General features: G+C 34.7%; 3 protein-coding genes across 5 annotated transcripts in view; all 3 read right to left on the reverse strand.

Moving 5' to 3' along the window:
* Positions 1-3,569: 3,569 nt before the first annotated feature.
* Positions 3,570-26,817, reverse strand: part of LOC115977324 (putative disease resistance RPP13-like protein 1) — an 87,178-nt gene continuing 63,930 nt past the window's right edge. The window contains exon 7 of one of the 2 annotated variants that reach the window (XM_031099120.1): positions 3,570-3,701. The gene's annotated coding sequence lies outside the window, so the exon portion shown is untranslated. Of the gene's footprint in view, positions 3,702-6,665; positions 6,689-26,817 lie in introns of those variants that run through there. The other variant, XM_031099123.1, reaches the window with a different exon arrangement.
* Positions 6,752-9,494, reverse strand: LOC115973893 (putative disease resistance protein At3g14460). The gene is made up of 2 exons (XM_031094133.1): positions 7,524-9,494; positions 6,752-7,129 (listed from the first exon to the last, which is right to left on the reverse strand). The coding sequence occupies exons 1-2, from the start codon at positions 9,492-9,494 to the stop codon at positions 6,752-6,754; spliced, it is 2,349 nt and encodes a 782-aa protein (XP_030949993.1).
* On the reverse strand, positions 9,682-11,137 carry LOC115977330 (putative disease resistance RPP13-like protein 1). Of its 2 annotated transcripts, none has more exons than XM_031099150.1 (2): positions 11,026-11,137; positions 9,682-10,942 (listed from the first exon to the last, which is right to left on the reverse strand). In XM_031099150.1, exon 2 carries the CDS (start codon positions 10,915-10,917, stop codon positions 9,682-9,684), a length of 1,236 nt encoding a protein of 411 aa, XP_030955010.1. In that variant the 5' UTR covers positions 10,918-10,942; positions 11,026-11,137. The 2 variants fall into 2 exon arrangements, with proteins under 2 accessions (XP_030955010.1, XP_030955009.1); XM_031099149.1 differs by having other exon boundaries at positions 9,682-10,947.

Below are 26,817 nucleotides of genomic sequence, written 5' to 3' on the forward strand. Positions count from 1 at the left end.
TCTAACTTACATATTTACAACATTAACCATGTAACTATATATAGATGTCATAATTAATTGCCCTTAAGGTAAAATACGGTTAACACCCTGAAATTTGGGTTAATGTCTAAACCATTTTAAAACTGACAAATTTGGTTCTTGATCACTGTAATAGAAAGCATAAAAATGAGTAACATTTTAGTGACCATGTTGGATTTATAGACCAAGTTGATTAGTTTTGAAATGTCTTGGATCTAGTTGGAATTGGCCCGATATCAGATGTGTTGACTGTATTTTAAACTATTACATAATATCACTTATGCAACATATAGTTATGGGTTCCAATTAACTCAATTGGTAAAATCTCTGATGGTTGAATACGAGATCTGAGGTTCAATCTCCGTTTACACCAAAAATCGATTGGTGTTTTAGTTTGATGATAAAGAGTACAATCATTAGAAGCAGAACCTATAATTTTCTATACCAAAAATCGATTGATGTCTTGATTTAATAATAAAGAGCAACATATAGTTAATCAAGCTTATTACTTAGGGACTTCACTCTTTAAATTAACCTAATTAAAGGTTAGAATATTAACAATAATCACATAATTTATGTAATTTAGTCACATAATTTGGGTCAGGATATTACACATCCTCTCCATAACATGGTTTAAAGCACCTCCTCTAGTTCAATGAAATTCAAAAATCTTCTACAAAATATATATTTTATTGTTAAGCACCTCCAAAAACAACTAAGATCTTTAAATATGAATTTCATTTCTTATTCCCAAAATTTGTCTATTAGGTGAAGACTCGAGTAATAGAATCCCAAATCTTGCTCACTGCCCCATACTAATGAGGGGTGGGTGTGGCACTTTCTAATTTCCAAAATTAATAAACAAAATCTTCCTACTTCTAATAAAAAAAAAGGACATGAAACTGAAATTCTATATGGATCAGTGCAAACTCGTCTAAGAATACACTTGCATCAAATTTTTGAAACTAAAATAAATCACAATTCACAAGCATCATTGCACATTCCCGTCTAATTTCTCTTTGATGCATTTCTTGCCCCTACCTTTAGTTTGACCAGGTATACTTGTTTCCATTGAAACCCAAGTCAATAGCATGGAATCACTCAAAAAATTGTTTGGAGTATCACCTACACTATCCCCATCTTATCCCATGCTCTAGAATGTTATTAAGGTCCCCCATGCATATTTATGGTCCATCAAAAGATTCTACTGTTGCTTGAAGAATCTTCCAAAACATACCCTTGTGGCCTTACTTGATCATTTGCTATATGTGATCACAAAGGATGCCCTGGGTTGTATGGTTTGAGGTTAGTTCTTTTTAATAAAGCTTGGTTTCTTATAAAAAAAAAAAAATTAATAATAATACATCACAAGCAATGTTCAATATAGATTGGCTATATTTGAAATGTTTTAATGTGGTAAGCTAAACAATGTTCAAAATGGAGAAGTTCCATCTTCCATGACAGCCAAAAATTCAAAGAAAGTAAGATTCTGGAAGCCCAAACCAATAGGTATTCATTGGGAAATTTTTTATGGACAAGGCAAGGCGAGTGAAAGAATCAAGCAGCAACATTATAAGACATCTCTCAAGTAGTAAGATTTTTCACCACTGAATAGTTTGAGTCAGGATTTCAAAGACTATAAGCTCCATCATTACCACGATCTGAAGCTGTAAAGCAAACCTAATAAGTCTTCTCATTAATATAAGTGCTTAAAAGGATAGATATTACAATTTACTAGCAGCTCAAGCTCGATGGGCAGGAAATTTATAGAAGACAGAAAGGATTTTGGCATTATGGCAATTGCTTCCAAAAGCTTCTTATAGGAATTGCAGACGCCTGTTGAGAAATTCAAGACCCATTCTGTTATCAAGGGAGTGGAGGCACTATACTATTTACAAAGACCAAAATAGAATATGCAGAACAAGTAAAACAGTGGCACATTATGAAATGAAGACAAGAAAACTGTTTGTAATAACCACAATTGCAAAAACAGTGGAAGTACTTTGCCATTTCCATGTATCAATGGTTTACAATATCTATAATAACTGGTTAGCCTCCTTTAGATCACATAACCAATGTAAAACTTGCCTGAAAATTTACAAATAAAAATTCAGTGACAACTAACACCTTGGTTTTTTGTTCTATATTTATAGAAATGAAAGTACTATACCATACGCTAATCTAAAGACAAAACTTCGAAAATGAAAGAATTCTTCACAAATTTCTAGTACTTATCTCTAACTTGCTTCTGTTTCGAAAGATAAAAAGGATATAAGAAAGGGGCACTGATATTTTTATTTACACAACCACAAATGAAAAGTCAATTAGGTGTTTGCCCTCACAGGCCTGAATAATTTCATTCCTCAATCTTTAAGCTCACTAGAGATTCAAATTGGGCAAACCATAAAAAGGAAAGTAGAGAGAAACATGGAAAAATAAAATGGAGAAGAAAAGGAAAAAGTAAGATTGAACAAACAGCTAACAAGATATACTTCAAAGCAATATACCAGATCTATTATAGCAATGATTTTTTACTTCTTAAAGATCATATAATAAGAGTAAAGGTTGTTCCCATTGAAACACAATCAGGTGAACCATCTTGTCATACTAAAATTAACTTAGATCCAGATCAAACAAACAGAAATATGAATTTATAGTTTCCAATTTCTATCTTAATTTCATGTCTATCCTATAATTAGAGTTTGTTTTGAAACACATTGAATGTTAGCAAGATATAAATTGAGGTTCTAGAGTGTTGTTTTCAATATTATACCTTCTGTTGGAAGATGTATTCTTACAAAACGGCTGCTTTGTTTCATTCAATATCTGCAAAAAAAAGTCCCTCCCAAATAGCATAAGCCAGTCAATGTGTCTTCCTCACTGATTAGCTTCTGTATTTCAGTTGACCTTCACACTTAACAAAGATATATAAGAAACCAAGACAAAACATTTTATTACCTGATGCCAGAATTTAGAAAGGGTAAAAATATGCATATTTGAATGAATGGTCAAGATCTATAATAAGATCGGTACACATTTTACTGAAAATAATATATTTCATTCTATATTATTACTGCTTAATGAAATACCTGCCAATCTGCAGTGCATAGGTGACAATGCTTTGATCATCTGTGCAAGGAATGATGTCTAGTTGAAATAACATTCCAATCAGGCATAGTATTGAAAAGCCATCCCTCCATTCCATACATACCCACTGATAAACATGTTCCACATCACGATATAGAACCTGCAATCAGGTGAATCGTCTTGCCTCACTAAAATTAAAAAATTTGAATCCAGTTCAAACAAATAAAAATATGAAGCCATAGCTTCCCATTTCAATCTAAATCTCATGTCTATCCTATAATTAGAGCGTGTTTTTAAAAACAATGTGTGTCAGCAAAATATAAATTCAGATTCTTGAGTGTTGTTTTCAATATTATACCCTGTGTTTGGGGATGTATCCTTACAAATAGGCTGCTTCATTTCATTCAATAGCTGCATCAAAGTTCTTCCTATTAATATACATTTACTGAATGGAACTATTAAATAAGTTCAAATTGACAGCTAAGGTCAGGTGGTATTGAGAGAGGTTTAATCTGCACCCAAATACTCATCAAGCAAAGAAGTATTGACCCTTCTTTTATTGGTCCATTGTGAAATCCTTGAAAGTGGATATGAGCCTTGAGAGAAAAAAACACTATCAATTAACCTTCATCCCAAATAGCATAATTCAGTCAATGTATCTTCCTTACTGATCAACTTTTGTATTTCAGTTGACCTTCACAGTTAAAAATGATAAGAAACCAACACAATAGTTTTTACTACCTGATACCAGAATTTAGCTAATGTGACCATCTTTGCAAGAATCCAATAAACCAATCTAATGCTGGACGACTGGCCCACTTTTTGCATCCAACCCTCAATCATAAAGCAGCTGAAAATTTGAAATGAAATTGAGTTAGATAAACTATATATATATATGAAAAATAAACTACAAATTAACGCTAAAATTTTTGTGCTTCACTACCAAGAAAAATTCCAAAAGTAGAAAAAAAATGATGGCCTTACCAGATAATAAAATTTAGTATTCACCATAGTGGTATATCTTAAAGCTATAATTTCAAGTACAATTTGCAATGCTGTCCAGATTATTCTTAAGCCAGGATTATTTGATGGCTGAAAGTAAAGATTCAAACAACAATTTTCAACTTATTAGTCAAAGTGGTGGTTAGTCAACAGAATCCATAAAGATAATTTTTTAACTGGTAAGCCTGAAACTTGCAATTAGTACATATGATGTTTAACATAAAAGTTGCATAAAAAGAGCATCAAACAGGACGCTGAAGAATTACCAAGCTGGGAGCTTAGAAAATTGACGTAGCAGATCAAGCAATGTCTTTCTTAACAGCTTGTATCTCCCAGCTTGGTGTTTGCTTTCCACAACAAAGGCTACAAACCTCAGACCTTCTGGTAAGTAAAAGTGCAGCCACCGTGCCTTTCATAAGAACAGAGGATAAGGCTTCATAAATTGTCTAAGGACTATGGATTACTCCTAAACTATCCAACGAAAGCAGCCTCTTGCAATTTGGTTCCCTATTCAATCTTTGCATAGAAAGCCTGCATCTAACACTGGCCAATTTGCCATGATTGATTGGACTATTGCCTCTTTACTTTTTGCATTGTCTTTATATACTCGAGCATTCCTGTCTAACCAGCTGAAGCACATAGTTGCGGTCAAAGCCAATTTACTTGAAACTCTTACGCTCAAAGAGTTTACTTTCTAATTGATATCATCATTCCAACTTTACATCTCTTCTGTTACCTAAGGAACATCCAAAGCAAATATGATCTCTATTACCAGTTTTACAATAACTCCATCTTCTTACTTACTAAGTTTTTGGTGGTAGTGAAAAGTGGTGTTGAGCAAAGGGTTGATAATGAATTAAAAAACTGTGCCAAACCGCTCAACAAAATTTTGGTGTACATCATTGGGCATACTACGTTTTCAATAAACAAACTAAAGATGAAAGAAAAAGAAAAATGATATGGAAGCACAAACTGAGAAACAAGCAAGAGAAAGAACAACAATTGGGGTTATAAAGTATTACATATGAGATCACTATAATCTGGTGGTGAGACCAAAATTTATCTTACTAATTGTGATCACGATGATATATGCCCACACAAAATCGACTTTAATCAGCAATATAAACACACAATCTGAAGCAACACTCACCAAAAATTACAACTTTAATTTCTTCAATAAGTACTATTGTTGAGCTGAAAATCCAAAGTGGCAGAAGTAGAATGGTAAAAAGGAAAAAAGTAACAATAAAAATTGAACATTTACAACCCAAAAGTTTATCGTACCTCCAAATTTTGTAATTTGAGAAGAACTTTTAGGAGTTGAGAAGATAGCTTCTGCTGCAATACTAGAAGCATTAGCTAGGGTCAGGATTCAGATATTTAAAAATAATATTGCATATATATAAACACACAGGATGAGAGGTACTAATTTTAAAATGTTGTACCTAGGAGTAAATATGTTTATTTCTGTACATTTTGCTCTCTGTTTTACCCAATTATTGCTGCTCCTCCTCCTTCACCACATAGATGCACGTCCTATCAATCTCAACGCGAGGCCTTCTGCCTTTCTTGAAGCACTCTCGCCCTCTGCCTTTCTTGCAGTGCTGTTTCACCACTGGACAGTCGCAAATTAGAAAATCTCGAATGCAACACATCAAGAAATGTTTTTCTTAACAACTAATATCTCCCAGCTTGGTGTTTACTTTCCACAACAAAAGCTGCAATCCTCAGAGCTACTGGTAAGTTCAAGTGCAGCCACCCTGCCTTTCATAAGTAAGAAGGATAAGGCTTCCAAAATTGTCAGAGGGACTATGGATTTCTCCTAAGCCATCAAACCATGAAAGCCTATTGCAATTTGGTTTCCCATTGAATCTTTAAATAGAAAGCTTGCTTCTCACCAGAAACTCTCTTGGTACTAACTTCCACTGATTTCAGCAGTCGACGTTCTCAAAAATCAAGAAATTGTGTCCACTTGCAAACAGGAGGTTTACAACTTTTTAAAGAATGAGTCCCAGCTTTGCTTCTTGACAGATCATGACCTTGTGCTTGTAGTAGTTAAGAACTTGAGAAGCATTGGCAGCCTTCCCTTCATGCATGGTCTCACTTCTGCATTTTTAAATTGCCAAAAGAGTAATTAACCCACCCAAAAAAAAAAAAAAACAAAAAAACAAAAAACAAAAGAGATTCCTAAGAGTGGCTTCAATAACAACAATAATAGAAGAAAAATATCAGCATAGGTAGACATCTCTCCACCCATGATAGAGAACCAATTATTAATTGGCAATTAACAATGGAATTTGATTCAATAAATTAAGATCTAATTCTGGAATCTTATCCAAACTAAAGGGCTCTTGCATTCCAAGAAAAGCATAAGGATATGAACAAGTTATGGAATGGTCAATATCATTAACAAGGTTGGTACACATTCTACCGAAACTATTATATTTCATTTTATAACATATTGCTTAATGAAATACCTTTCCATCTGCAGTGCATAGGTGACAATGCTTCAATCATCTATGCAAGGAATGATGTCTAGTTGAAATAACATTCCAGTCAGAAGATAGCCTCTGCTGCAACACTAGAAGAGGGTTCAGATTTTTTAAAATCATATTGCATAAATGCTCTCTGTTTTACACAATTATTACTCATCCTCCTCCAGCTCATAGATGGACTGGTAATCAATCTTAACCAACGGGATGTTGTTGATCTTCTTCAACCACTCTTGCCCTTTTCCTTTCTTGCATTGTTGTTTCAGCACTGGACAATTGTAAACATAAAGCTTCAGAAGTGTGGGAGGCAGGCCCTCTGGGAGATATGCTAGTTTAGGGCAATTGTCGATATACAGTTTTTCAAGAGCAGAGAGGTTTTGAAAGGCCTTGGATGATAGTAACACTATATTAGGAAAATTTAGGATACAAAGGGAGGTGAGAGAAGTAGGTAGCAGCATCATCATCTTCCCATCATCCTCCTCAGGAAACGACTGCCAATCTTGAAATCCATTACCATAAGAGACGTGAGTCTGTTCAATCCTTGCTTACAGTTAGTCACTCCTTTCAACAAAAGTTCCTTTAGGTTGGTAGGGAAGGAGTCTTCTGGAAAGCATACAGTGCTTGTACATTCATATATACATAAGGTTTGAAGAGAAGTGAGGTTATGCATGCGGGGCAAGGACTCTAGTTTCACACAGTTAGTGATCAATATTTTTCTCAGGTGAGTAGGGAGAAACCCCCTCCATCTGGAAATGAAACAAGACTACAACAGTTGTCTACGTGGATCTCATTGAGGTGGTAGAGTTTATGTAGGCCCTCCGGTAAGAATTTAATCTCTTGACAATGACTGATTTTAAGATATTCAAGAGACGCATTATTGGGTAACTTGTTTGCCAATGACTCTAACTTTGGGCAATTATATACTTGAAGGTATTTAAGAGCCATAGGTAACTGGTTTCTTGATGATAAGGATGTCAGCTTTGAGCATGTCCAAATTTCAAGGTGTTTAAGCTTCTCAGATAGCTCACCTCTTAATGATACACAATTTAGAGATGGACAATTACTAATATACGAGTGCTCAAGAAGTGATGCATTGCTCTTAATACTCTCCTCTTTCGTTAATAAAGAAGACGCCTCTCCCTCATCTATCAAAAACTGCAAATTCGCACATCTTTGTATCTCTAGCCTTTTCAATGTTGGGGGTAGCTGGTGTCTTGAAATGAACATTAAAGAATTACAGTGCTCAATAGTTGCATATTCCAAGCATGTACAATTGGACATTGGCAAGGATTTTAAAGCACCGCAACCTTTAATATACAGTGTCTTTAACATAGACGTCAAGCTGATGTTGATGAGACTAGGGCACGACCAGATTTCCAACTTCACAAGGGACATGAGACTATCTTGCCACAAAGATGTCAGCTCATCGCAATCAATTACCTTTAGGTTTTTTACCTTTCCTAACCCTTCCATGAACTCTTTTGTTAAGCTTTTAAGACCAGGAATAGAAAAAATAATTGACTTTAGCAAGCATAAGTCTTCCTTATTTTTGCTCACCACCTCTTTGCATCCCACAATTTCTAATTCTTGGAGAATTGGAAGGCTTGGAATTGATATAACCAACTGCTCACAATATTTAATAGAAAAGTTTTCCAATGATGAAAGATGGTTTGGCAATTTTCCTTGCAATTTGGGGCATTGAGAGATAAAAAGCTCACGCAAGCAAGGGAAATCTCCGTACTCAACTCCACAAGGAATCCAATCTTGCCATTCTTGCATATCCTCAAAGTGAAGTTTTTCTAAGAATCGAAAAGGTGTCAAGCAACCTTCCCCATAAAACTCAGGACCAATGGTTTGCACCTTAGACATACTCATAATGATAAGGAATTTGAGGGAGAATAGATGTCCAATAGCGGGTAAGGACGTGCATTTTTCACATCTAACAATCTTTAAGTCCACAATATTAGAAAAGGAATGATCTCCTATCCATGTTGGGAATTTCACACCAATATAGCCATCAATTGAAAGTTCTTTCATCGTTGTCCAAGGTCGTAGCATGTCAAGAATATCTATTGCAATGCTTTCATATTGTAAATCTTTAGGTGCAAACCCCCATTTGATCACTGGTGCATCTAAATTCTTCTTGCCATTTAAATTGACCCTTCTTGCATCCTCAACATCAAGAACATTCTCTAAACTCGAAATGCAAAGTCTTCCCCGAAGAAACTCCAAGTTCATCAAGTCTCCTATCTTGGACCCACTATCTTTCCCCACAACAAAATTAGATAGTGTATGTAAGTTCTTTAATTTTTCTATTCCCATTGGCATTTCTCTAATTAAATTGGTATCTGTAATGTCGAGATACCGAAGATTAACTAGATCCTTAATTTTCTCCGGTAACTTTGTAAGTTTGTGACAACCTTTCAACATCAATGTTTGCAAATTATATAGAAAACTTGTTGATTCTAGTAAACTTCTAATTGAAGTATGAGAAAGGTTGAGGTATCTTAAATGTTTCAGATCACCGATTGAACTTGTTAGCTCAATGATTTCATAACCACATAAAGACATTACCCTTAAGTAGCTTAATTGTGGTAGCAAACAATTAGGAACATAGTTTGTTAAGTGGCACATGTTATTTCTTGGTAGGGGTAGAAAGGTTCGTAGATGCATATCTTTGGGGAAGTATTCAAACTTCTTGATGCCATCAAACTGACATGGAATGTAAGAGAAATGTCTTACCTTTGCAGAAATCTTGGATTGCTTGTTACTGCTGAGAGTATCTTCCAATCTATAGCATAAGCCTTTTGCTGCCCATTGAGCTAGATCATTGATAAGATCATGCATGACAAAGAGTGATTCATTATTGCTTGACTGTTGAAAGAATGATCTCATGACTAGATCATGAAAATACTCAGCACCAAGATCTTCAATTGGCTTGTTTCTTTATGTTTCTTGAACCAAACCTTCTGCCATCCATAACAAGACAAGCTCATTCTTTTTAAATTCATAATCTTTTGGGAATAGTGAACAGTAAGCAAAACATCTCTTTAAATGTGAAGGGAGGTATTGGTAGCTTAATTCAAGAACCGGAATAATACCCTTTTTTTTCTTTTGGAATATCCCAAATCTTACTATTTAATACATTTTTCCATTCAATAGGACTTCGTTTAGTGCGTAAAGCGCCTCCCAGTACTTTTGCTGCCAAAGGTGACCCCTTGCATCTGTTTAAAATTTCTCTACCAATTTCTTCAAGTTCTGGATGCGCTGTAAAATCTGTTGCCCCCAATGCATGTTGTTTAAATAGATGCCAACAAGCATCTTTTGATAACCCTTCCAACTCGTAAGCCGGAGTAGTTCCCATTGTTGATGAAACACTGTAATTCCGAGTGGTGACAATGATCTTACTTCCTAGAGCCCCAAATTCAAACGGACAACGTAGTTTAGTCCAATCATCATAGTCTTCATTCCAAACATCATCCAGAATGAGCAAAAACTTCTTGTCATATAATTTCTCCTTCAATTTGACTTGAATTATGTTTAAATCATTAGTTTCGTAGTGGTTAGAAGTGACAGATTGTAGAATGGCTTTTGTTACCCTTACAATGTCAAAATCTTCAGAAACAAAAGCCCATGCTTTCAAGTCAAAATAACGGCTCACATCATCATCATTGTAGACCAGTTGGGCAAGAGTTGTCTTACCCAATCCTCCCATACCAACTATGGCAATCACAGAGAGTTGAGCATCACTAAATTCACTACTCAGCAACAACTTGATGATAGCCTTTTTATCCTCATCCCTCCCGTAAGTATGTTCATTCACCAGAGAAGTTGTAGGCACCCTTGATCTTGTTGTTTTAGTCCTTCCCCCGTTGGTTTCTCTCAATTCCAAATCATTCTTATCTTTCATAATTCCTTGCAGTCTTGAGTCAATCTCTGCAATCTTAGACTGCATCGACCGAACAAAACTTCCATTCGAACCAACACAAGCATTGATGATCTTCTGTACCTTACTTTTGCTGGGTTCAGGGTTCAACTCACGTCGCAAAGCTTCAGTAGCAAACTCGTCCAAGATGTCGTCCACATCATAAGCCAAGTCTTCCAGCTCATCCAGCCAAATCTTCACGAACTTACTTGTCACCTGCTTCTCTTCTGCATCATCCAAAACTGCATGGATTTTCATTAACATTTTCTTCCACTTGTTGAGGTCAGCATGAACTTGTTCTTGCTGAAAGAACTTCAACAAATCAGAGGAGGTTAACTTGTCAAACAGCACCCCAAACAAGGAGGATAAAGCAGCCTCTCCGATTAATGACATGATTCGATCCCTGGAATTAGAAGAACTCTTCTGAAATTTGAGTTAGTTAGGAGTGAAGAGATTTTCTTTGTTCTGTGAAATAAAGAGTGAAAGAAAGAGTGAGTCTACCTTTTTCAAGTCTTGTTGTTCGAAGATTTCAAAGTTAATAAAACATCCGAGCCACTTGGATGCACCCGGTGCGGAAAGACCATGCCATTACCAGGTCATTTCTCATATGGATGCCTTCATGTTTCCTAAAAGTGGACTGTATAGTCTGTATTAAGCTTGACTTTTGAATAAATCTATGTTGAAAAATTTATATAGTTAGTAGATTCGTAGAGTATGAAAGTTGCATTATATCAAATTTATCTATTTATTTTAATAATTTTAATCACACTTTAACATATATCATTATTATTTATTAATTTATATCAATTTTTTACCAAAATATAAAAAATTCTTACTATGAACCGATTAGCAAGGCACTCCCAACAATTCTATGTAGGACCCCAATTGACAATTCTATAAGATATTTTACCAATTGAAATAGCTAAAACTCACTTCAATATTTTATTTGTTTGTTAGTTAATATTTTTATATTTTAAAGATAAAGTTTTCCACATTTTTGGTATTCAAATAGAGGCGGCTCTACATGCAAGTCAGGGTGGCCACAGGACCATCCTGACTTGCAAAAAAAAATGTATATATACAATTGCCAAAAAACAATTATATGCTAAGCTAACTTATTATGACTACTCTAATAAAAATTTTGAACACTTTAACTTGAGAATTACAAAAATTTGGGTTCAACAAAAATAAGAGTAGTGCTACTACATTCACAAAATTTTCACAATAATTTTACAACAAATCTAATGTAGTAAGTTGTTACTGATTCTAATTTGAATCAAATACTAATATTATTTTTTTACCCACCAATAAAAGCTTTTTACATAGGATTTATTGTAAAAATATTGTAGATGTAACATTACTCCAAAATTAATTTTACCTCCAAATATAATTCTTAATCCCTGTTTTTTTTTTAAAGTTTAAATAACAACAATAAATATTAGCTCAAATAACAACAAACATAAACCAAACAAAAATAAGACAAGACCAAACAACAAGAAGTGAAAAAATTATTTAACAAAAAGCCTATTATAAAACAAAAGGATAAAATTTGTAATTTGTTCAACCTATTCAATAAAAATAATGTCTAATTTCATTTTTCTTTAAAAAATGACACCAATAAAAATATTGTGGTAATTTAAATTTTTTAGTGATTACCCTAAAAAAAAAATTTCTAAAACCACCGCTGTATTCAAAAGTTGGGGTGCTATTTCCATGGCACCTAAAGATCCACCTAAGTGGCATAACGGTATTACTATTACAGTAACTTTCATAATTATTTCACTAATACTCTCACCTATAGGTCAAAATTCTTTAATATATATTTTTTATTGTGTTAGTTAAAGATTTTACATTTTAAAAATAAACTATTCCACATTTTTAGTATTTAAAATTAGGGATGCTATTTCAACACGGCATGTAAAAGAAAGATTTAAAATGGATCCACCAAAGTGAGTCGTTTCATATTATTTTTATTTCTTCTTTTGCTTTATCAATTGGTGATATGATTTTTTCTCAAAAAAAAAAAGAAAAAAAGAAAAAAAAATTGGTGATATGATTCATCTTCACCCTAAAGCACGCCAAGCTCGACAGAATTCTTTCTAGTGTAGGTTTCATCTATTTGCTCTGATTATCCTAATGACTGAAAGTCTGAAAGTCTGAGAGTGGTCTTGCTCGAAATTTCCTACCAACTGCCACTAGCTCACCAAATCAAAATAAAAAAGATAGAAAGAAAGGTCTTTTTTTAATAAAACTTTTCTAAAAGTTTAGTATTATTACAGTATATTTTAAGTTTTTTTCCCCTCTAATCCTTTGTTATTTTAATCAAATGGCTACAGTATACTACGCAAATACGTGTTTCTTTGAAAGACCCTTTTTTTTTTAATTGGGAAAATAAACTCTTCCACATTTTTAGTATTTAAAATTAGGGATGCCTTTTCAACCTGACACCTAAAAGATTTAAAATGGATCCACCTCGGTTTTTTTTTTTTTTTTTGTGCGATAGTTAAAATATATTGTGAACCCCACAAATCAAACCATTTCTCCTATTTTGTAGATAGAGATGCCAATTAAGTTTTAAGGCTCTCTTCTTCTTCTTTTTGATTGAGAATGAAAGACATAAACTTTATTAACTGAATAAAAAACCAAAAATAACATTCAGAAGTTATAAGGCTCTTGGCAGATGTTTATAACTAAACAATTAAATCAATGAAGAATAAAAAACCAAAAATAATATCTATACATATATATCTATATTATATGTAATAGTGAAAGCTTAGAAATAAATTTTACAAAATTGTTATTGTGCCATATCATTTTTTTTTTTTTGAAACCTTATTGTGCCATATCATTAGAATCCATTCTTATTTTTATTTTTATTTTTTTGCAATTTTCACTTTTTTCAACCTTTCATATTCTTCAACCATTGTCTTCTTAGTTCTATCTATCATCTCCTCCAATCACTCTCTTTTTAAAATTTCCATTTTATTCCCTTCATAGACTTTTTAAAATTTTCTCATTTATATTTTCTTACATTCTACCGTTTCACTTTGTTTAACCTTTCATCTATTCCTACCATTCCCCTTTCATCTTAATTTTCATAGAAATTTCTTATTACTTCATTTCCACCTTTCTCCTTCCAAGTTGTCTACAACAAAAAAGGTCAATACTCTCTCTCCAATTTTGTTTCTCTTTTGGTGGATTTTCTTATTGTTTCAACCACTTTTTTTTCACTAATAGTTCTTTTTGTTATTGTTGATTTATTTGTCACATCACATTTATTTCTCTTTTTCAAAAATTTGTATAAATTTTTATGCATATTTAGGTTTTTTGGTATTTCGATTCCAGGTCACAAGTTTTTTGTCTTTATCCCATTAGTTTGATTTTATTTGAGTTAATAATTAGTTGTTTTGTAAGTTAGAATTTGATTTTTTTTTTTTTTTTTTTTTTTTAGTGATCCATTTAGATTTTAAACTATGAGACTTTACTAAATTTTGTTTATTTTTAATCATTTTGGGTGGATAGATTTGTAGATTTTTTAATGAAATACTCTTAATAGTTGTATTAGAAGTACTCTAAAGTGCCACTTATTCAAACAAAAACAAAGGTTAGCCAAATGAAAATAATTGAATGAGTAACATATTTTAGTTTTTGCAATTGTATAATAATAATAATAATAATAATAATAATAATAATATTATTATTATTATTATTATTATTATTATTATAGAAACTTAATTATGAGAGTTTACTAATAATTTTTTATTTGTTAGTCTTTTTGGGTGAATGAATTTGCAGTTTTTGTAGAGAAAATCATCTATATAAATTATCAACAGCAAATTGTTCTCCTAATCGATCTAATTAATCATTGTTAAGCGACAATTGATATGGCCTTTTGTTTGTTTACAAAACATCTTCATATAGGTATGTTTCGATTTGGTATATATTTACAAATGTATTGAGATTAAGTAATGTATTCAAGAAGATAATATTAAAATGGAAGGCTAAAAGTGGAAGTTTTTTGAATAGTGGAAAACTTTATTTTTCTATTTCCTTTTTAACTATCATAATTGGAATAACTTAATCCCCATTAGTGAATTGACTCATAATATTCTATCATTAGTGAATTGACTCATAATATGAATATGAATAGATGAAAACTTTAATATAAAAAGTGTGGGGCCCTTTTTAAGACACTTCCCTGGCCCATGTTTGATATGGAATCTTGGGTAACTAAAAAGTGCCTGGAGTAAGTGTCAGTGTTGGGTGAACTGAGTTAGGCTCACTGCGACTTATTTGGGCCATTATACGAACTGATCTATGTGCAAGTTAGATGTACTCCACAACAAAACAAAATACATGGACTAAATGTAACAACAATTACACAACATAAGAGTAAGAAAATAAAAAGAACAACAACAAGTGCAGAATAGTTTAAGAGGTTTTACTAACTAAGTCAAGCATTAGAATATTGTGAGGGTACTCCACAAAACCCAATAAGCCTCAAATGTTACAACCTTGGTTAATCCCTTTTGGGTTCACAAGACTTGTGAAGTTGAGCTATTTGGGTCCAAGTGTTTCCTTGAATATTACTGTAGAACTTTTTACAATGCTTCTTTCTTGCTTAATGAACTCGACTTAAGTCCTAAAACTCTCTTTCTGCATATTTTCAGCCTTTTAGTGTGTGTACTTTTTTCTTCTTTTGTGCTTCTCAACCTGCCTCTTCATGGCCTTCCTTGCAAGGGTGGAGCCACGTAGTGGCTTGGGAGGGCCCTGGCCCTTGCAAAAAAAAAAAATTTCCATTAGAGTAGGTAGAAAAAAAATTGGGCCCCCCAATATTGGACAGCCAGACCCTCCATGCCCAATTCTCAACTATTCTCCCAAGCCTAGCTCAAATATTCTCCCAAGCCCAGCTTTAGTTTTAGGCCTTATCACCTTATGTACTCCAAATAAAACAAGCTGGCCTGCTCAAGTCCAAACACTAAAAACAAAACATCACTTTCTTTTCATCTAAAAAAATCCACCTACTGACCCACGGAATCCCTTTCTTTACTTCTTATTCTTTTGTTTTGTCTTCTTTGATACACTTTCATTTGCACCGGTACCGTTGTCCACCTACCAACCCCAAAACTCCAGTCCTCTATATTCACAGTCCGAAAAATATATATATATACATATATATATCTTGACCAATTTTTTCTTTCTTCATCAGCTTTAGTTTTGGAACTTGGTGACTGGTGAGTTTTCTTCTCTTTCTTAAGCATTAAACATTCATCTCTTTTTAGTGTCTTTTTTTTTTTTTTTTTCTCAACTATCTACACCTAAATATTCACGTGCTCTTTATATTTTCATAGATTTTTAGAGAAATACATGATTGAAGGCATGAGGAGATTGTTTGTGATGGGTAGATCTAAAGTCGGAGGCAATCAGGCAGAGGCAGTAGGCATTGCTACACGGGTGACCCATTTTTGCACTTTGTGAAGACAAAGTTTCTAAGGTAAAATTGTTTTGATTTATTACCTATTTTTGATTAGTTAGATATCATGTAGATGTTGTTAAATTGTTTGGTTTTGTGTACCAATACTTGTGTGTTTAATTTTTGTTTTTGTTTGAGGGGTTATTATTAATTAAAGTCGAATTAAAAATGGGTTGTATGTTTAAATTATAGTGGAAATTTTGTTTTTTCTTGAGTATGAATAACATCCATATAACTAAGTAAAAATTTCTAATTAAAATTTTATTTTTTAAACTTCTTTTCAGGTTAATTTTTGAGTTATATTCTTAAAGCTAAAAGAATTATAAGCAAACGAAAAACAATTGATGCATTCTTTAAGAAAAAAGATGTTAGCAATTCAGAAATTAGGACTCTTATGGCTATAGAAACAAATATTGATACTTCGATGCCTGATGAACACCCTGACCCCTCCAAATGTTTAAGAACTCAATCTGAAGAGATAGGTCGTGATCCAGGATCACGTAAACAAATATGTGAATTCCCTATCAACAAATAAGATGAAATCCGACGAGCTTATCTCAAAGAAGGTCCATATCAACCTAAAAATATAGACTATCCATACAACGATGATACTCATCGTCGTCAATTTCAACCTTCATGGTTCGAATCGGCCCTCCCATGTAAAAATTCCTAACTACGCTCCTGCTTCCTTGCTACCCTTTTATACAACTCTTGGGAAGCTTTAAATTACCATTTTCTTTCTCCATTTTCTTGGTAATGGAGTTGATCTCCTTTGTCTAAAGCATTGGTGATTGCTCATTTCCTTATTCTTTCTTACTTCATCCTTCCGGGAACTCATGCCTAAAAGTGTCATGGTTGGCATTCCACTCATAGAGGTCATCTCTTTGGGACAAGCCATATCCTTATCTAGAGTCAATGAGGCAAGATCTTCTTCTAAGGCTTAAAGGGGACTTTTGAAGGTTCTGAAGCCTTGATGCTGACTCTTCCTTACTGGGCCTTTTCCAGAAAATAGCATAGATTCTCCTTCGTGATGGGTGAACTCGGAGGGCTTCGGAACATCCTTTCCTTTATCGCAAGTTTTCTTCTTTGATCAAAGTCCCCTGGCTCCTACATGTTGGCAAGGCTCCAGACTTCAAAGTATTATTTGTCCTTTTCACTATTCCCTTTCTCCTAGGAATTTGATTTTGAAAGATCATCAATGTTTCTTCCCCCGCTTTTTTTAGGGATGTAGATGACCCACTCTTAGGCTAATCTTGGGTCATGTGCACCCTTTCTGGGATTTTCCTGTTATAAACCTGGTTTTCTCGAGGGCTTGTTTCTTAGGGTGTAGGTGACTCACTCTTAGTCTAATCCCTTCTTGGGATTTCTTTCTCTTTCTTATTTTCTTTGGACCATTTTTCTTTGGATCTTGTTTTGACATTAGAAGGATCCTTCCTTATTTATAGGACTATAAATAAATCAAATTATTTATCGACAAGTTTATGTTCTTTTATTTAGTAAATAAGTTAATTTCAAAACTAAGTTTGAGCTTAAATATTATACAGGTCAAACTCAAACATAATAATGTGTTCACGATAAGCTTGTTAGCAAGAGACTAATCTATATTTGTATAATTGTCTATGTTTACATATATACATTTATAAAAATATACATTATAGACTTGTTATTGGATTGTCTAAGTTTGTAGGATACCAAATTATTATTTGTAATGTCATCAAGATATTAAATTATTTTTTGTAATTCATTGATGATATAAAAAATTTGTTTCTAGTAATTATATATGATTTTTAACCATATAAGTTTGATGAATCTAATTTTCAAGTTCATAAACAAAAATAATTCTATTTGATTAATTCAAATTATATAATTTTAGCAATAGTTTAATTATGGGCTAAGACTAAAGTTTGCATGAAGTTCAATTTTTGTTCAAAATTTTTAAAAAGTTATTTTTTTTATTCCAAAATTATTGAAAATGTTATATTGCTTTTTTAAAGACGTTTTTTAATAGTTAAAGGGTGAAAATAGCGTAAAAAAAAGAACATTTTTTTTTCAATACTTTTAGGGATTAAAAAAAAAAAGTTTAAGGATAGAAAGAATAACATTTTTAATAGTTTAAGAAAGAAAGAAAGAAAAAAACCATATAAGTTTAGAAATGAAATCAAGATTTATTCAAATTTTAATGATGGAAACACCATTTTAGTCTTTAATTATTAATTTTTAGGATGCTTTGTGATTAGATAAAAATCTTTATGGACGTGAACAAGGTCGAATATATTTGACAAGAAAATGAGGTTGAAGATGAAATTTATTAAGTCAAAATTAACTTGTATTTGAAATCAAAATAATTTTTTTAAATTTTTTTTAATAGACTAGGTAGGACTCATTTAGAGAGAGAGAGAGATCTCAATCCTTCATTTGAGGTGTGATAGTTTTCTCTCTGCTTGACTGAGAGCACTTTACTCTCTGCTGAGAGCTTCTTCGCTGTTCCTTCCAAATAATCTCTGTTACTCTTCAAATCTGATCCAATTTTCCGGTTGCAATCATTTCTCTGCTCACCTATTCTAATCCCCCTACTTTTCTTCCCTTTTGGCTTGTAAAGCATTAGCACACAGTCAATATTTTAGCCCCTCCCAATATCTCCACGTTTCTTCCTATACCCACCTCGTAATTCATTTTTTTCCCTTTTCTTTTGTCCAGATGTTCAATCTTTTCCTCTGCTGTGTGTTTTCTTTTCACCTGACCCGTTTCTCCATTTAATCTTCAGAAAACCCTAAAACACGATTTGGTTTCTGTAAGCTCGTTTTTTCAAGTTTAATCATCACTTTTGGTACTCTGCTATTGGCCTAGAGTGGTTATAATTATCCCCCTTTTCTATAATAGTTTCTTCATAACCTAAACCCTCAAACACGATTTGTGTTCTGTACGCTCGTGGTTTCAAGTTTAGTCATCATTTTTGATGCTCTGTTATTGGCCTAAAGTGGTTATATTTATCAGTTGCTATTTTGAAGCAATTTTTACAGATTCTACTTACTCCACTTCTGTTGCCTTTCTCAAGCAAACCGTCTACCCACGTAAAATCCAGGTGAGACTAACTTCATAATTGATACTACCTAAACCTACAAATAGCTATTCTTGGGAACTTAAATATCTATTTTGATAGCTAATTAGAATGGGTATAGTGCCTCCTCCTCAATGTATGCATTACCATGATCAACCCAGCTCCTTAGACCAACTGTTTAACTTATACCCCTATGTTCAAGCAAACTCTACTATTCCACCATCAGATCAACCAATGAAATTTTGGAAGAAATCATTCCACCCTCCGCCTTATATAGACGAACTTCACCCTACAAAGCTCCAAAAAATTTCACCCATCTCTGCACATTCTAAAAAACAGCATACGGTGGATTACAAGCACTCAGACAAAGACCCTGAACCCTTTACACACAGCTCACTCTATACACCATCCCAAAAAGCTATCTCCTATTCTATTCATCCCAACCCAGCAAAGGAAAAATCTTGTAGCCCTGCCCTTCATCAATCAAACCACCTCTACTCTAAACCCATGGAACAAAGTCAGAATAACAGAGAAATAGGATGGAGCGATAGTAGCGATTCGGAAGCTTGGCAAGATGTTGAAGATTTGGGTGATACACAAAACCACAATAATGAAGATATCCTTACCAATTCTATCCTACGCAGTGGACCTGTTATTCAACTAGATAGTGCCTCCCTAGAAAGGAACAGAGTATTATGGAGGCATTGCTTGGTGGGATATCTCCTAGACAGAAGATGTTTCTCTGTAAGAAGAATGCAATCCATTCTTATGTCTGCCTGGAGGCTCAGAGGTAGTATTCGAATAGTAGGGAGGCAAGGGAACTACTATATCATCCATTTTGAATATCCAACAGACCAGGAATATATCCTTTGTGAGGGACCTTGGTCTGTTGATGGTGCTTTGCTTGTAGTGGAGCAGTGGACTCCCAATCTAGTTCTGAACCGAATCCAGCTAACTTTCTTTACTGCTTGGGTTCAAGTGCACAATTTACCATTGGAATATCATGATACTAATTTGGCACAATTTATGGGTGATCTAATTGGAGAATATGTCTCTATGGACTGGCAGCCCTCTTTTCCTCAAAACATCCGGTTCCTGAGATTGCAAGTGAGGATTGATCCATGGCTTCCTCTAGTTGCTGGATTCATGCTTAAACGTGATGATGGTCAATACATGTGGATAGAGTGTCGTTATGAACGTATTTTCAAAATTTGCAAAAAGTGTGGACTGATTGGGCATTCTCGAAATCAATGTCACATGGATATTGCGGATGTGGAAGAATTACTTAGAGATCAAGCCTTCCGAATACGTTCTCGCTACCCCATTGAGTTTGCTCTGGATATCACAGAAGTTTTGTTTACTGATGACATAGGAGCCTTCAGACGTCATCCTAGCAGAAGGACAACTCAAGTCAGGTACGAAGCTGATTCACAGTCCAGTCCAATAAACCACTCAAACAACCAACAACCTGGTACTCAACCTCTAGATAACCAACACCAAACCAACCTGTACCAACAACCCAGCAATCTGCCACCTCAAAACAACAGCCAATCTCATTCAGGTGAATCCAATAGGAACCATTCTCAAAGCCAGGGGACCATGCATGGGCTATCAAGCTTTGATAGGTTTATGGTAAGGGATTTAAGTGATTTGGAAGCCCACAATCCCAATAGTCCTACAAATGATAGCCTCTGGGAAACAAACTTTCTAGCTGATACTGATGAAGATATTGATTCTTCAAATGCTGCATTGAACACCACTACGCAACAAGCCTCAGATCAGGCTACTAATGAACAAAATTGATTATGGAAACTACCAGAAGGTTCAAATGTTAAATTGGTGGAGCTAGAAGAAGGTTTATGTGGGCTGACTAGTGCAGAGCTGGTCTTTATGGATTGGGAGGCATCTTGTCCTAGCTACCAAAGGGCTATAAGTGAAGAGTTTTCAAGTTATGACTTTGGGGTGATTTATGTAGAAGGTCTTGAAACCAATATGGCTGAGCTTTTCCCAGAAGAGCTAAGATTTTCAAACTTTGAAGTTGGAGAAAGCAGTGGAACAACTCATGACAACGAAGACACACAAGTTATTGGAGGCACTATTACTAGTATGATGCCTAGGGAGGCTCAACATGAGAACATAAGCTCCTATAACTTCACTAGCCAGTATGGAGACACTACCGTGGGAAACATGGAGTTTAACACACATATTTGGGAGCTCAGCCCCCAATTAGCAATATCAACCATCTTTTCCCTTTGCTGCAAAACTCAAAGACCTGCCTTCACTCTAAATCATCTCCAAGAGCTGATACAACGATTCATGCTGGTAAATGGTCTCTTTGTGAGGCAACCAAGTGAACCCAGGTTTCATTATATAGCTACTCTGCCTAACCAACATGCAAGTACAGAGGTTATGATGCATGACTCCAGTCCCTCTTTTGATAAGTTGCAAAATCAAAAACCAAAAAAGCCTTCACCCAAAAGGCAAAGATGTGATGAAGCACAGGTTATAAGCAGCCCGCGTCGAAGAAGAATTGATCAGCATCAATGGAGTCTGAGTACTGAAACTCAGCAGGATTCTTGTAATCAAGCAAAGGAAGTGTCAACTGTAATTGCAGCTCTACAATGTTCTGGTATTGAAAATAATGAGCTTATCATTAAGATTAAAATCCCTGACAACCCTACTCAAAATAGGGAGCCAAACTTCAGCTGGAACAGATCAACCTCTCAGCAGTTACAAGCTAGTTTGATGTTATCACAGATTCTGCACCTTTTGGCCAACCTGGGGCTATCGGAGGCGGCCCATGAAAGGCCTCCAAAGCAACCATGAAGATTTTGGCATGGAACTATAGAGGTCTGGGCAATCCTTCTACAGTTTCTCTATGCTCAAAGATTGTCCAAGCACAGACCATCCATTATGTTTTTGATGGAAACAAAACAAAAGGAAGGTAAGGGCAAATATTGGACACATAGATGGTCTTTTGAAAATTTTGAAGAAGTGGGTAGAGTGGGTATGTCAGGGGGTCTTTTGTTGTGTTGGTCAAATGTTCATCTTGTTGTATTGGATGCATCAAAGAATATTATCCACACTAGAATAAAAATACCAAATGTTGGTTTTGTCTATTGCACTTTCTGTTAGTACATTTTAAATTAAATATGTTAAAACTCAAAATAACTGAAGATGAATAAAGAGATGAGTTATAATAAAAGTTGTTAAAGAAAGAGTTGTTAAAGAAAGAGTTACTTGTATGTAAGTTAGATTAAATAAATTAAGAGAAGTTTTCTAAATTAATAAATAACATGTAGGTTATGTGAAGGGTTGGAAGACTATATATACGGCTATGCTATGGACTAATCTCATATCAAGAGTGAATGAAGAAAATAGTAAAAAGCAAAGTGTATTGTGTGAGAGAGTGAATTCGATAATATTCCTAAATACTTGAGAGATTTTGGGCCAAAGAAAGGTGTTCTTCTGGTGGAGCTTTGGGCTTGAACACTTTGTGCAGAAGTTGTTCTAACCATACAACATTTGTTGGGCTGTTGTATCCTGGGGGAGACAAGTCAGAGAAGGTCTGCATCGGTTACAAAGTTTAGCCAACCAAGGGCTTGAATCTCCTTAAAGAGAGCGAGTGCCGCGCCTCAGTCCAAATCGTGTTGTGTAATTTTTCTCATTGAATTAATAATATTCAGAAGTACTATTCAGTTTCTCATTGTGTTATTTCCATTATTATTGTGTTTGCACCAACACTTTCATATATGGTCATCCAACCACACACAAAAGGAAGCATGTATGGAATCATCTTTTATCCTTTCGAAGCACTGTAACAGGACCTTGGGTGTGGATTGGAGATTTTAACCAAATCCTTAACCAAGAAGATAAATTTTCCCTTAGGAATCAAGCATGTCCAGGTGCAATAGACCTACACAATTGTCTCTAAGAAGCAAGTATGATCCCTATGGATGCCACAGGAGTACAATACACATGGAAAAATAATAGGGAAGGGGAAGAATTTGTGTGTGAACGGCTTGATAGAGCCTTTGTTAATCTGGATTGGCTACACACTTATGAACATAGCAGTCTGGAAGCTTGGCCAATATCAATTTCAGATCATGCTCCTCTAATATTAGATACCCATAAAAGGCTAACCTTTCACAAAATACCCCAAAGATTTGAAGCTATGTGGTTATTACACCCGAGCTGCAAAAAACTCATAGAAGAGACATGGCAAGAAAAAATATCGGGTTCAGCTGCATATATATTGAAAACAAAACTCAAGAGAGTGCAACAGGTATGTAATGAATGGAATAAAAATGATTTGGGTAATATTCATAAACGTCTAGCAGATCTGAAGAACCAATTGACGTATTTGCAAAATCAACATTACACTCCAGAGATAGACAAACAAGAGAAAGAGAAACAGCAGGAACTACAACTACTGTTGGATATGGAAGAATCCTTCTGGGCACAGAAAGCTAGAAAAGACTGGATACAAAAAGGGGATAGAAATACAAAATACTTTCATGCTTTAGTAAAGCAAAGGAGGATAAATAATCATGTAGTTCGCATCAGACAGGAATCGGGGCAATGGTTAGAGGATGATGAATCTATTAGAATACATATTAGAGAACACTTTGAAAAACTTTACCAAATGCCAGAAGAGATGAGTAAGGAAGACATACTAAGGAAACTGGATAGTTACAATCTTCCAGGGTTATCTTTCATTCATAGGCAAGAACTAGACAAAGGCTTCACAGAGAAGGAAGTTAAGGATGCTGTTTTTCAGTTGGGAGCCTGGAAGGCACCTGGACCAGATGGTAGGTTCCCCAAAAATGTTGGAATATAATGGGACCTACAATTACACAAGCTACTCTTGGGTTCTTAAAATCAGGTTTCATCCTCAAAGAACTCAACAACACTTTCATCACCTTGATCCCAAAGTGCCAAAGTCCGGAAATGGTCGGAGACTCTAGACCAATCAGCTTGTGTAACGTTGCCTACAAGGTAGCATCGAAAGTTTTGGCAAACAGATTAAAACCCATTATGGAAGACATTATTACCCCATACCAGAATGCTTTCATCAAAGGGCGTTTAATTTCAGACAATCTTATAATTGCTCATGAATTACTCCATACCATAAAAACCAAGAAGAAGGGCCGAGCTCGATTTGCAGCTATAAAAGTAGACTTGAGTAAAACTTATGACCGCCTAAGTTGGAATTTCTTAGAAGCTATCCTTCAAAAAATGGGATCCAGCCAACTATGGATTAACTCTATTATGCAATGTGTAAGCATAGTAACCTACAGAATCCTAATCAATGGCGCACCGACTGAAAACATCAAACCAACAAGAGGTATCAGACAAGGTGATCCGCTTTCCACTTATCTCTTTATTCTTTGTGCTAATATTCTATCTTGCATGCTACTAGATATAGAGAATAAAGGACTTATACAGGGTATTGGCTTACGAAAAGGAGAAATGCCTATATCACACTTATTTTTTGCTGACGACATCCTTTTATTCATGAAACTAAACAACCATACTCCAGAAAAATTGAAAGAGGTCTTGGAGAACTTTTGTAAAATGTCTGGACAAAAAATAAATGATAGCAAATCTGTTGTGACTGTCAGTCCAAACTGCAACTCTGAAGAAAGGGAAGAGTTGCAACACAAGTTCAAGATTCAGATAAAAAACAAGATTGGAAAATATTTGGGGATTCTCATTGATCCAGGCACCAAAATGAAGGAAATAGGAAATCAAATCATTGACCGAATTCAAAGTAAATTACAGAACTAGAAAGGTAAGTTATTGTCCCAAGCAGGCAAACTCACCTTGATCAAATCAGTCATGCAAGCTATGCCACTTTATACAATGTCGATACATCTCCTTCCAAAGGATACTTGTAATCGAATTGACAAAATAGTGCGAGATTTTTGGTGGGGTGATAATATTGAGAAGAGAAGGATTCATACAATTGCTTGGGAAAAGATTTGCCAAACAAGATGCAATGGTGGTCTTGGAATTAGGAAAATAGAAACATTCAATAAAGCCTTAGTAGCAAAACAATTTTGGAGGATAGGGCAAAATCCACGATTGTTATTAGCCAAAACCTTGAAAAGCAAATATTTCCCCAAGATCAACAATATATGGGAAATAGATCAAGTTCCTAAAAGCTCCAGTAAGATGTGGAAAAATATATGGCAGACAAGGAATTCCTCATTGGCGCAAGCAAAGTGGCAAGTGGGAAGTGGGGACAGCATTAGATTAAGAGACTCCCTTTGGTATAAGCCAAGGAGTGCTGACCATTTAGATCGTCTTCAACTACAGTATGGTACAGTTAAAGACCTTATGGATCCTATATCAGGGAACTGGAATAGCACTCTGATTAATACAGTTTATAATAGGACTGAAGCAGAAGCTATCCTGAGCACGACTTTCTCCAAATTTGGAAATATTGATAAGGTAATCTGGCCCTTCTCTAGTAGCGGAGAATATGAAGTGAAAAAGGGCTACAAGATATTAACGGCCTTATATCAAGAAAACACTAATCGTAATGACCATACAAGGAAAAAATGATGGCTTAATCTATGGAAATCAGGATTTCCTTTTAGGGTGTCTACTTTCTTGTGGAAATTTCTTCACCGAGGACTACCTACAAGAACCGAATTAGCCGAGAGGCAGATAATTACGGATGATACTTGTGCGGTTTGTGGAGAAAACCAGGAAACTCTAGATCACCTGTTCATGTCATGTCACTTTGCTAGAGCTATATGGTATGGTTCTGCTTAAGGGTTGAGAACTCATCTGATATACACAACAGATATGGCTAACTGGATGCAGTCACAAATTGAAAAGTGTAATATAAAAAGTCAAGGGGATTTAGAGATATTGACTGAACAAGGAGCGATTCTTTGGACAATTTGGAAGACAAGAAATAGAGCTATTTTTGAGAGACTAGAGCCAGACATCCATCAAGCTTTGCGCACAGTCCAAAGATTAAAGAGTGAATGGATGCAAGCAATGACTCCCCAAGAGCAACACTTCTACAACCCACAAGAGAAAAGAGATTATATAAATTTCTCAAGTTGTAAGGGATGGCAGATTTTAATTATCATAGGAAACAAAAACCGTCGCGGCAATACAAATTAGGATGGAGGAGCCTTTGTGATTAAAAATCACTTAGGACACTCCGTCAAGAAGGAATGTTTTTCATGGCATACGAGGAATAAGAAGACCAGCAATCTTTTAACTATTCGCGAAGCGCTCTATATTGCTTGGAAGGAAGGATACAGAAAAGCTATCTTACTTGTTAACTCAAAAAATTTAGCGGATGAGCTGGCAACCAAAAATACAGACAACAAGGAAGCAGAGATTCTCCTAGAAGATATCCGAACCCAAAAGAGAATGTTTCAAAGTCTACAAATCAAAGTTGCTCCTGAACCCATATTCAAGGAAGTCCAACAATTGGCGAAGATGGCAACCCAGTCCTTTACATACACTCTTTGATTTTCCATTGTTACCAAAAAGAGAGAGAGAGAGAGAGAGAGAGAGAGTAACAATCGCCACTTGCAAAACTACCAGAGAGGCGTGGGGGTTAATGGTTAAGCGACAATATAAAAGTAGCCACTGCAAAATTGGTGTTTGGGTAATTAACCTTGTGTGATGTGTCCAATCAATATATATATATATATATATATATATATATTGATTGGACACATCACACAAGGTTAATTACCCAAAAACCAATATATATATATATATATATATA

This window comes from Quercus lobata, chromosome 2, assembly GCF_001633185.2.
Source record: "Quercus lobata isolate SW786 chromosome 2, ValleyOak3.0 Primary Assembly, whole genome shotgun sequence".
Classification (NCBI taxonomy): Eukaryota; Viridiplantae; Streptophyta; class Magnoliopsida; order Fagales; family Fagaceae; genus Quercus; species Quercus lobata.

Excerpts from the sequence above, each read along its gene's own strand:
- LOC115973893 (XM_031094133.1), bottom strand. The coding sequence starts at position 9,494 with ATGAGATCATTCTTTCAACAGTCAAGCAATAATGAATCACTCTTTGTC. Across the intron at positions 7,130-7,523 it reads TGGCTCTTAAATACCTTCAA|ACTCACGTCTCTTATGGTAA; the intron begins GTATATAATTGC and ends AGGATTGAACAG.
- LOC115977330 (XM_031099150.1), bottom strand. The coding sequence starts at position 10,917 with ATGTCATTAATCGGAGAGGCTGCTTTATCCTCCTTGTTTGGGGTGCTG.